Source organism: Littorina saxatilis, linkage group LG12 (genome assembly GCF_037325665.1).
Source record: "Littorina saxatilis isolate snail1 linkage group LG12, US_GU_Lsax_2.0, whole genome shotgun sequence".
Lineage (NCBI taxonomy): Eukaryota > Metazoa > Mollusca > Gastropoda > Littorinimorpha > Littorinidae > Littorina > Littorina saxatilis.
In genome coordinates, this window is record NC_090256.1 from 48,416,613 (window position 1) to 48,429,632 (window position 13,020).

Sequence of the window (13,020 nt, forward strand, 5' to 3'; positions counted from 1 at the left end):
AGAAAGTGTCCTCAGTCGGCGGTCGCCCTGAGTATTTACCCAGTTCAGTTATCGATTTTGGCGCCTGCAAACTGTAATTATCTTCTGACAACAGCTTCGTTTACCTTGTGAATGCTTGCACGTCACAGAATCGAATTATAACTGTGTAAAAAACCCGACCCAAGTGTAGCAGTCACAGCTTTTCACTGTGATCAGGTGGCAACATGGATAAATAATTGCACAAAACCTCATACGAAAAAAAAATCATCAACGCGGTGAAACTTCCTTGGTATGGTTTACTTCTTCTTCTTCTTCTTTGTTCATGGGCTGAAACTCCCACGTTCACTCATGTTTTTTGCACGAATGGATTTTTACAGTATGACCTTTTTTACCCCGCCATTCAGGCAGCAATACGCCGATTCCGGGGGAAGCATGCTGGGTATTTTTGTGTTTGTACAACCCACCGAACTCTGACATGGATTACATGATCTTTTCCGTGCGCACTTGGTCTTGTGCGTGCTTGTACACACGAAGGGGGTTAACCCACCAGGCGGCAGCGGCCTGGATTTGAACTCACGACCTTCCGATAAGGAGACCTATGTCTTATCCAATAGGCTACTGCACCCGTCTGGTTTACGTTCTGTTGAGTTTTAACACAGTCGTGAAGAAGTGTTTTAGGAAAAGTGTTTGGGCGAATTTTAACCGTAAGAAGTGCAAGGATCGTTCGCTGTGTTTTTGAAACACCTGCGATGATGAACAAATGCTTCGTTACTATGCTAACTAATTGAATAATACATTCTAATGGGGACACCGTTTCTTTACGCAAGCTCGTGAGTCTTGATTCTGGTCATCGACTTATTTATGCTCAGAGCTGGCAAATCACCCATAACGCTAGCATTATTAACTCTTGCATATTGATAGGTACTGAAATCTGTAATCTAGCAAATGCGTGCAAGATTCACCGCTTCTTCTTCTTCTTCTTCTTGCGTTCGCCGTCACACCATCAGTTTAGTCTGCGAGACGAATGACGTCGTGGCTTCCAGGTCTTGTCTGCTCCCATAGAGTTTGGTGCGGAGAGGGACTGATGCTCTGAGGGGCGACATTTTTTTAGGACGTAAACGAGAACAAAGACAGTGCTTGGAGAGATTAAATAAATACGAGTCCGAAACCAAACTTTGTCTTTGTTACTTGATAGTCATACTGTTTTTGGTCACTTGTTTCCCTTTAAGCTGTTCATAATGGAATTTACTGCGGCTTAGTTTGGTGGATTATGGTTGTGTTATTAGATGAGTTACTGATCCTAGTGCACAGAAAGCCCCCCCCCCCTCTTCTCTCTTTCTTTCTCTCTCTCATTATCTAAGTAAGGGCTGGTGGAGATTAACCTACACACACAAAACACACGAACCAATCATTGTAAACCAACCAACCACAGGCAACATGGTAATAATGAACAAACAAAAAAGGAAAAGACGTAAACCACTTGCATTGAAATAATTCATCGTGAATGTACTTCCTTTGTGTTCAGCGTTCTTTTATCCATTCAATATAAGGCAATGTGAAGATAATCATAACTATGTACATTTAACATTGACCAACCAGAACAAAGGTTATTTGGTGCAAAGCGTAAGTGATCCCCACCTGGCGAATTCAAGTATGACGCAGGAAGGGGTCGCAACGATTCCGTTGTCATTGTTCATTTCTAGGTGTATATGTAATTCTAACACACATACAATCACATGCATACGCACGCAGCCACGCATGGATGCAGGCATACGCACGCACGTATACCCACGCACGCACACGCACACACACGCACACGCACGCACACACACACACACACACGCACCCAATCACGCACGCACCCAATCACGCATGCACCCAATCACGCAGGCACACACATCACAGACACAGACACACACTCACGCACGCACACTCACGCAAAAATACACACACACATACTAATGTGACCGATTGCGAAGCAACTTTACTGGTTCATGTTTATTATATCCCTTAATGATCGATTTTGCGATTTACTTTAGAGAATGTACAGCAAACCATTTTTTACTTGTTTTATTTCACGAGCGAAAGACTACTGAAGTCAATCTGAAAAATAAGAAACAAAATACCAAATGCTTTTTTGCAAAATTCCACGAAAATGACGACAATCTGGATTTGGTAGATGGCAAAATGATAATGAATTGGATAATACAAGAATTACAGATAAACATGTCGCGTGAAGCGATATTACACATTCAGTGAATCTGTCAGCCGAGACTTCATGCAGTTTCACCAATTCTCGGAGAGCAGGCGTTACAGCTCTTGGCGCAATTATCGAGCATCCACACAGGATTGAGGTCACAGTATCCGTCCGCTGCCCAAGACTCGCAGTAATCATTTGAGTCCTCGCATTCTTCAAACACAAGAAAAAGCGAAAGACATATAACAGACACGCAAAGCACAAATTCTACAAACACCCAAAAAGCAAATGAAATATGAAAGATACGCAGCGAACAAAACTTAAAAAATTAAGTATTTAAACAAGAGAACCAAAACAACAAAGAACAACAGCAATTCAAAACAAAGAAAATCGGACAGATAGACCTACAGCCTGACATGAGGTTGGACGGACAACCATACGGTTATACTGAAATACAAAGTACAACAGCAATTCAAAACAAAGAAAATCGGACAGATGGACCTACAGCCTGACAGGAGGTTGGACGGACAACCATACGGTTATACTGAAATACAAAGAAGTACAACAACAATTCAAAACAGAGAAAAACAGACAGTCGGACACATGGGCTGACAGGTATGAGGACGGACCACCATACGCAATTTTGTTTTGTTTGTTTGCTTAACGCCCAGCCGACCACGAAGGGCCATATCAGGGCGGTGCTGCTTTGACATTTAACGTGCGCCACACACAAGACAGAAGTCGCAGCACAGTCTCACCCAGTCACATTATTCTGACACCGGACGAACCAGTCCTAGCACTAACCCCATAATGCCAGACGCCAGGCGGAGCAGCTACTAGATTGCCAATTTTAAAGTCTTAGGTATGACCCGGCCGGGGTTCGAACCCACGACCTCCCGATCACGGGGCGGACGCCTTACCACTAGGCCAATCGTGCCGGTCACACGAATAGGAAGAAATACAATTCTTGAATAGATGACATCAAATACCTGCATGACCTTTGTGTTAAATACAGCACATCACAGACTGAACAGTGTAATGGCAGATCAAACAATTGTTTAATAACAAAACTGCTCATAACGAACTATTGCGACCATAGGGGTAATGTGTGTCGTACCTGAAACAATTTTCTTTTATGAGCTACAGATCAACATCAGTTACTTTCTAAAAAAACAAGTACAATAGCAAATGTGTTGAAATGAATAGAATAAAGCAGACACTCAATCAATCAATATGAGGCTTATATCGCGCGTATTCCGTGGGTACAGTTCTAAGTGCAGGGATTTTTTATTTTTTTTATTTTTTGTATGCAATTTATATCGCGCACATATTCAAGGCGCAGGGATTTATTTATGCCGTGTGAGATGGAATTTATTTTACACAATACATCACGCATTCACATCGGCCAGCAGATCGCAGCCATTTCGGCGCATATCCTACTTTTCACGGCCTATTATTCCAAGTCACACGGGTATTTTGGTGGACATTTTTATCTATGCCTATACAATTTTGCCAGGAAAGACCCTTTTGTCAATCGTGGGATCTTTAACGTGCACACCCCAATGTAGTGTACACGAAGGGACCTCGGTTTTTCGTCTCATCCGAAAGACTAGCACTTGAACCCACCACCTAGGTTAGGAAAGGGGGGAGAAAATTGCTAACGCCCTGACCCAGGGTCGAACTCGCAACCTCTCGCTTCCGAGCGCAAGTGCGTTACCACTCGGCCACCCAGACACCGTTATATAATTATGATATTTATTAGAAAAACATTATTACCATAAAACCCAAAGGTTTAACGCATTTTCAAAATCAAAAAAAAATGTATGTTCACAAAATGTTGATGTAATTATGTAGTTTAAATGTTTACCACTTTCACAAACGGCGCAGCTTTTACGACAATTTGGCAGCATAAAACCAGGGTTTTCACCACATTGTCCAGTGGAAGCCCAGTAACGACAATTGCTGTCTGAATCGTCACACTCATCTGCAGAGATCACAAACAAACAAAATAGATAGAGCAAAAAATATATAGAAGAGAAAAAGAAGAAAGAAAACAGGTTTCGTATACGTTATTTGTATTTTTGACCCAACTATGACATTTTACACAGATCGAGACCGTCAGTGTTTCTTCGAGACCGCATCAGCGGTCGAGAATGAACAGTGACTGTCTTGATCTGTGTAAAATGTCATATTTTAGGTCAAAAATACAAATAACATAAATGTATTGATTATTTTTTAATAAGAATACCTTCTTCTTCTTCTTCTTCTTCTTCTTCTTCTTCTTCTTCTTCTTCTTCTTCTTCTTCTTCTTCTTCTTCTTCTTCTTCGTTCATGAGCTTATAGACTCCCACGTTCACTCATGTTTTTAGCACGAGTGGAATTTTACCTGTATGACCGTTTTTACCAATACAATATTAGTGTGTACAATACAATACAATACAATAACTTTATTAATCTCTAAAAGAGAAATTACATTGCTGAGCGTTTGTGCCATTCAGGCAGCATACGCCGATTTCGGGGGAGAAATGCTGGGTATTTTCGTGTTTCTATAACCCACCGAACTCTGACATGGATGACAGGATCTTTTCCGTGCGCACTTGGTCTTGTGCTTGCGTGTACACACGAAGGGGGTTAAGTCACTAGCAGGTCTCCACATAAGTTGACCTGGGAGATCGGACAAATCTCCACTCTTAACCCACCAGGCGGCAGCGACCGGGATTCGAACTCACGATAGGAGGCCGATCACGTCTTACCACCACGCCACTGCGCCCGTCAATAAGCATATCTTTTATTTGTTTACGATTGAACGCACACAACACGCACTCTTTTATAGTGTCGGCTAGCCGCTTAAATATTAGTTTTTGACGTCACATGGTTCAAAACAGGGAAATCCAATGTATAATCGATACATTGTCATATACCAATGCTTAACATTGCACTGATTTTGTTTGTGTGAGTAATAAGTTATCTTTCCCTCTCTCTCAGACACGCATGCACGCACGCACACACGCACGCGACCACACACACACACACACACACATACGTGTATAAGGTCACAAATGAGGACTTGCTAATACACACATTCACACAACGGATAGTGCGTTCCTCCTTCAAAACACAACTCAAAACATACCTGTTTCGTAAAGCCTTTGCTTAGCCTGAGTAGACTCTCCACAACCCTATTCTGTTTTGGAACTCTCTACCCTGCATGTGCTTTATGGTCTCTTTGTCAATGGTATCTTTGTGTGTGCGCGTGCGTGCGTGTGTGTGTGTGTGTGTGTGTGTGTGTGTGTGTGTGTGTGTGTGTGTGTGTGTGTGTGTGTGTGTACTTTTAACATTGTACGCTAAGTTTTGCTTAGTGCTTGGGTTCTTGGTGTTATGTCTCAGTTAAATGTATGCTTTGTATGCTTGTTGATTTGTGCTAGTTTATTCTATAATGAATTTGTAAAGCGCCTGGAGCCAATTGATGGGACTCGCGCTATAGAAAAGTTATTTATTATTATTATTATTATTATTAGTGCACTTGCACTACAACGGCACTGAGTGCAGTACTCGCTCCGGCATCGACGAATTTTACACTAAAAAAGGCACAAAATTTGACCTATTTCGTCGCCTATAGAGGACGGAAAGAATGTCATTTTGAACATTGTTATGACATTCTTTCCGTCAAATTGAGGCATGTACTTTCAGGAAATATAGTTGAAAAAAATGGGGAATTTTTTGGCATCCCCATTTTTTTCAAATTCTCCATTTGTTACCAAGTGTGTACAGATTTTTTCCTCATTTGTATAGATGAACACGCCCACACACACACACACGCACACACACACACACACACACAAACACACACACATGCATACACACACACACACACACACACACACACACACACACACACACACAAACACACACACATACACACACACACACACACACACACACAAACACACATACTCACACACACACACATACATACAAACACACACGAGCATATACATAAACAGACTCTTACACACTAACCCCTCTCCACACCCCCTCAACGCACACACACACACACACACACACAACCACCACCCCCCCCCCCCCCCCCCCCATCACAACACACACGTACCAGGTGGCAGAGGGATACAAGTAGCGGAAGGTCCAGGACCATAGCTGCGCATGTTGTATTTGGAAACACCTGCTGAACAGGTACAGTTGTGGTCGTCCTCAACCAAGTGTTCGCCTTCCTTTATTATGGCGCCTTCTGGAGTCCGGCATGTCAGTCCTGACGGGAAATAACTCGAGTATAATAAATCGCATAAAGCGAAATTAATACATTTAGTCAATCTGTAGAATTCACAGAATGAACTGAACGCACTGCGTTTTTTCACCAAAACAATAGCTTTGCCGATCCCGCTGATCGTTTGAAGTGACAAGCCAGTATAAAGCCCAGTACTGTAGCGCTAACGATTGACAGGAACGCGCGCTTTAAAAACAAATCTTGTTATCTTTCTGAGGCTGTTTTTAATCCAAACATAACATATTTATCTATGTCTTTGTTGTATTTAGGAAATGATAAATAATACGATGAAATCATTTTTGTATCAATTACTAACATTATAATTGTAATAATAAGTTAAGTTTCTTTAATGACCAAAATCATTAATCATCAATTTGAACGGAATCACACAGTGCTTACCGTTTGGGCAAGTGGGACAACACACACCAGTCGTGGTCACCATATCGGCACACTCGGGCATCGGGCAGCTACCAGAAATACAGGTGGCGTGCCCGTCTGGCCCGCATCTACACATCGTGCAGCCATCGGAAGACATCCACCGACCTCCGGGCACCATGCCCTCAATCACCTTACCACCGGGACCACGACAACCACCCTCTGGGGGATCTTCTAAAGCCGAGACTCCTACTGTGTGGTGTGTCGTCATCGGCATGAAAACCAGCACTGCTAACGCGAAGAGTGATTTCATCATGAAGACGCGTGCTCTGGTGTCGCTGTTTGGTGTTGTGGAGGAAACGGAAGGTACGCCTGAAACGGTAGAAGTGTGTTCTGAGTGATTGGCTTGCGTATTTCAAGTGTGGATTTAGATTTGGTGATTGTTAAGAGATAAGAATAGACGAAGATATGCAAAGATCATTCTTAGAGAAACAAAAGAACAAAGCAAAGCAAGAAGAAGAAGAAGAAGAAGAAGAAGAAGAAGAAGAAGAAGAAGAAGAAGAAGAAGAAGAACAACAACAACAACAACAACAACAACAACAACAACAACAACAACAACAACAACACTATGGAAGTCATTTAATTGATATATATGACCTGAGATAGTCAACAGCCGAAAAAGACGCAACGTAAATTTAAAAGAAAGGAGAAAAACACCAAAATTGTACAGGAAAATCAACAACAGAAAGTCAGAAATAATTAAACAAAGTATAAGACAAAAAGAAAGAGATAAAAGAAGCAAAATAAAAAGAAGAAGCAATATCTTAAATCCTTTCATGAATTACCTGAAGAAACAAGCCAAAGAACACCTTCCTGTTGTCGAATACTCACGTCAATAAACCCATTTCTTGAATCTGTTTGACCTTATATCAAGCGTTGTGTTCGTGCCTCTTTTGAGTCGTAGCCTGCCTCCTATGTGAAACAGGGATCATGTAGTTGAACTTTACTTTAGAGATCGAATGAGGCTGTAAAAGAGGTGGATCCTTTTGGGAAAACTATAACCGAGCAGCCATTATCGTCAGATTAACACCAAGGAAATATGATTTACTCGTTCTCGAACATAAAACCTGTCACAGCCGGTTTGAGGTGAAACCGTAAACAGATATCGCAGCAACAGTTTTCGTATTGATATCACGACAAAGAAAGGCGAAACTCTTTGATAATGTACAATTTCTTTGATTTTTCTAAACAAATGGAACGTGCTTGTTGCTTAAAGAATATACCAGCTTTGGAAAAAAATAAAAAAAATAAAGAAAAAGTGAGGGAAAAAAGAAGAAACGAGAGATGCAATGAAAAGGTTGTTCTTACTTGATGACCCCTCCGTACAGTTCCTGAGGCCACGAGTAAAACGTTCGCTTTTTACGCGGTAAAACGTACGGCGGTCGTGTGGGAAGGTAGGGTGAGTCAATACACATTGGGAAAAGGGATTAATTGAGGACAGGGTGACAAATGCAACAAATGAAAGTCGGACAAGCACGCTCGAACGCGCGCACTAACGCACGCACGTACGTACGCTCAGACACACAGACACAAACACACACATACGCGCGCACGCACGCACGCACATACACACAAACACACACACACACACACGCACAATCCCCCCAAACATACCCCCCACACACACACACACACTATCCACCCGCACTAAGGATGCAGTTGATTTCGTATTGCTCAGAATGGGGTATATGCAACGATGAGGATTATTGTACGAACACACAACACCCTTCGTCGTAAACTGTCTTTGTGGTATTGTACTCGTATTGTATCGCGGTGGTTCTTTATCAGTTGTAATGTTCATATTTAGCAAAAAGACTTGTCTTATGAATAGATGTTGAAAGAAATTGGGCACCGCACATGCTTTTCTCAGTCAACAATGGTCGCCGTACATGTTACGACATTTATATCTTAGCCACCTCGTGTGATTTATCACTCGTATGAGATGATCACGAAGTGTAGGGAAGCTCGGATGATCTGAAGATACATTGAAGCGGAGTTGATTTGTTACTCGGAACAGATAATCAGTATAAGTCTAGTGAGAGATGGATTGTATGATTGGATTGTGTGTGTGTTTGTTTGTTTATTTGTGTGTGTGTCAGTGTGTGTGTGTGTGTGTGTGTGTGTGTGTGTGTGTGTGTGTGTGTGTGTGTGTGTGTGTGTGTGTGTGTGTGTGTGTGTGTGAGTGTGTGTGTCACTGTGTGTGTTCGGGTGTTTAAGTAAACGTTTTCTCACTTCGCTTCGTTACTTTGATTTCCATGCATTGTTACAGATGACACACTGTGTGTTCTTGTGTGAGTCTTTCTTTGTGTTATGAATTTCAGAGACTGAAAATGGAGAAGAAAGCACGGTTACAGTTTTCTGACTTTTGATGTTGACACCTACCTTGTCCTAACGTCTTCCATATCAACGCATAATTACTAATCATTCTGAATCTTACACGCCTTAAAGGCACAATAAACAAGGTATTAGTTGATTGTCTTTGTTTTATGATAAGTGGATACAAATTTAACAACAAGAAAAACCATCTGTGACTGTGAAGTAACTTTTTTTTTCTGGAGGGCATAATTGTATTGCTGTTGAGAGCCAAAAGATGCATGACAATTAGACACTAACGGCTTTCTATAGTTTTTTTCCTGACATTTAGTCAGCACAAACAAGCGTCCGAGGTCAGAGGCGTTGTGTAAATTAGCTTTTCGGAACGTATAGGTGAACACAGTAAACTGAGAGAAAAGTGTACGTGTAACCTTACACGCACGCTTAGTGCGAACGCTTGTGATTTAGTTTTTTTCAACCTCCATTATTACACCTCCGGTATAGGGGTGTGTATAGGATTCGCTCGATGTGTTTGTTTGTTTGTTTGGGTGTGTGTTTGTGTTCGCATATAGATCTCAAGAATGAACGGACCGATCGTCACCAAACTTGGTGAACAGGTTTTATACATTCCTGAGACGGTCCTTACAAAAATTGGGACCAGTCAAACACACGGTTAGGGAGTTATTGGTGGATTAAGATTCTACAAGGACTTATAGAGGCACATATTAATGGTCAAAGGGAAATAGCCTTCTCAGTTGGTGGCAGTGAGAATGGTTATTTCCCTTTGACCAACGGGGGTGTTTTTCCTACCTCGGAGGAATTTCTTGTTTTGCTTTAAGAAAGCTAACAGTTTGCTGCAGCCTCGTGCAATCTATTCTTTCTTTCTTTATTTGGTGTTTAACGTCGTTTTCAACTGTTCAAGGTTATATCGCGACGGTGCAATCTATTACATCAAAGTAATGAAACGTCACTCTGCAATCTATTACATCAAAGTAAAGAAACGTCACTCTGAAAGTGTGGCGTGACGTGTTAGTTCTAAAAATTCATCGAGGGTAATTAGCGAGCGCATTTTGTTTCTATAATGACGTTTGTCTCGGTGACTTTGGCATCATAAGCAGTGGAAAAACAAGTCCCTGCCAGACTTGCTTGACATGACCTCATTTACATGATATACACACGTGTGATTTGAACGATTATTAGGGAGGTTTAGATAATGCGTCACGTACCCCGACCTCACCTATCCCTATCGAGATAAGTCACGCAGAGGAATGTTGTAAAAACTGCTCGTTAGATACCACGTCACGTATCAAAGTAGGGCAAAACTCCTTTCGAACATCATGCATTTCGTGCTTAAAAAAATCGTGGACAGCGCGCTAAAGTCTGCAACAATACCCAGTGTTGAAACTGCTGCTGTCATTGTATGGGTGTCGCTGTGTGCTGCACGTGGAGGGTTATGTTCCACTGACCCAGATCATACCGAGTGTTAACCAGCATGTAAAGTCAATGATTTTTGTTTCTTTGTTAAGGAAACAGAAAAGAACAGTAGGGCAATCGAACTTCGAGCGTTGGCTTGTGTTCGTCCTGGGTCACTGGCCACCACGCTTTCACCCCCGCTTATAAGGGTGTGTGTTAGTGTGTAAGTGGGCGTCGTTGTGTTTCTGACTGTCGTGTGCGTGTGCGAATATGTGTATGTGTGTATATGTGTGTGTGTTTGTATGTCTGTCTGCTTGTCTGTCTGTCTGTCTGTGTAAATGGGCGACGCCATGTGTGTGCGAGTGTGTTTGTGTGCGTGTGTATGTGTGTGTGTGTGTGTGTGTGTGTGTGTGTATGTGTGTGTGTGTGTGTGTGTGTGTGTGTCTGTCTGTCTGTGTGTGTGTGTGTTTGTGGGTGTGCGTGTGTGCGTGCGTACGCGCATGCCTTTATGTGTGTACCCAAACCTAGTTACTTTAGGGTCGCTTACAAAGTCTTTATGAAACAAAACATTCTTGCTAGGCAGTTTTACTAACCAAACTAAACAACCCCCCCCCCACCACACACACATGATACACGTGTGCATTGGGTTATCTAGCAGACTTGATCTGTTCCTGGGAAAAGGTTACTGTTATGCTGAATGTTCTGTCTTTTTAAACATACGCTTCCTCGCGCAAGGTACTTGCTTCTTGGGAGAATTTTGGTCGAGATGACATTTCTAAATTTAACTTGGGTCGTCCTTGCGTGCTTCATGGTTTGCTGTGATATCGCAGAGCCGTTGGAACGGGTCACCCAATTTATTTAATTTTAGTCAAGCAACCACACAACTAAAAAATGTGGTTTATGCGCCAGGATATAGGAAAATGCTGTGAGGGGAGGTCTCGTACTTTTTTTTGAATGGTTCATATTTATATTTTAAAGTAATAATTATGAGATACGTTGCCTTCACGTATAAAAACAGTTTTATCCCCGAGTACGCTAGTACTTGGGCTCAGCAGACTTTAATTGTGTGTGTGTGTGTCTTTCTCCACTTAACAGCTTATTGCTGGGAAACTACTGGGCGCAGTTCGTTCAAAAGTTGATACACTAACTTGATAATAGGTCCGATTGATCGTATTAAAACTTCATAATGTTACCTGGGACCTAAATGCGAAATAATCCACAAAAACGACTCTTGGCGGTGGGCGCAATTCGCGGTGGGATAGAACTGCTGTTCGGCTAATAGAACAGCCAGCCAGCCAGCGACACCAGGCTTTGCATGCGTGTGTCACTTCGCGTGCTGCGCGACCTGAACGAGCAAAGTTAGCAGTCTAGGAATTTGAGTTTACTGGCAACATTGTCAGAGTTGGTGGCTTGGTGGAAAGCACGTCCGCCTATGGCCAAAGTGATCCGGGTTCGATTCCCGGCATGGGCGATCTATTTTTTCTTTTTAATTCTTGTTTACTATTGTTTATTATGAACGTTTTAATGTTTTATTTTACTCTAATAATGTTTTTAATTGTGTAAAATAAATCCACGTGCACAAGACAAAAACGTTCATACTGGGGGAGCGATACGGTTTTTTCATTTTTTTGATTGTCTTTGATGACGTCATATCCGGCTTTTCGTGAAAGTTGAGGCGGCACTGTCACGCCCTCATTTTTCAACCAAATTGGTTGAAATTTCGGTCAAGTAATCTTCGACAAAGCCCAGACTTCGGTATTGCATTTCAGCTTGGTGGCTTAAAAATTAATTAATGACTTTGGTCATTAAAAATCTGAAAATTGTAAAAAAAATATTTTTTTTATAAAACGATCCAAATTTACGTTCATCTTATTTTCCATCATTTTCTGATTCCCAAAAACATGTAAATATGTTATATTTGAATTAAAAACAAGCTCTGAAAATTAAATATATAAAAATTATTATCAAAATTAATTTGTCGAAATCAATTTAAAAACACTTTCACCTTATTCCTTGTCGGTTCCTGATTCCAAAAACATATAGATATGATATGTTTGGATTAAAAACACGCTCAGAAAGTTAAAACGAAGAGAGGTACACAAAAGCGTGCTATCATTCTCAGCGCAACTACTACCCCGCTCTTCTTGTCAATTTCACTGTCTTTGCCGTGAGCAGTGGACTGACGATGCTACGAGTATACGGTCTTGCTGCGTTGCATTGCGTTCAGTTTCATTCTGCGAGTTCAACAGCTACTTGACTAAATGTTGTATTTTCGCCTTACACGACTTGTTTTTTCTCGCGGGGATTATGCCCATACCGCCCGCCAATAACGGAGATATGCAGATCTGCTCAGTGTTACACGCATCTCTGTGCACAGTGTTTTAGAGGATGTATACTTTTG

The 13,020-nt window shown here is 41.7% G+C and overlaps 1 protein-coding gene across 1 annotated transcript; it reads right to left on the reverse strand.

Annotated features, from left to right (window-relative positions):
- Positions 1-1,945: 1,945 nt before the first annotated feature.
- LOC138982115 (zinc metalloproteinase nas-14-like) lies at positions 1,946-8,271 on the reverse strand. The gene is made up of 5 exons (XM_070355342.1): positions 8,202-8,271; positions 6,858-7,205; positions 6,288-6,443; positions 4,044-4,160; positions 1,946-2,389 (listed from the first exon to the last, which is right to left on the reverse strand). Exons 2-5 carry the CDS (start codon positions 7,147-7,149, stop codon positions 2,256-2,258), a joined length of 699 nt encoding a protein of 232 aa, XP_070211443.1. The 5' UTR covers positions 7,150-7,205; positions 8,202-8,271; the 3' UTR covers positions 1,946-2,255.
- Positions 8,272-13,020: the final 4,749 nt, after the last annotated feature.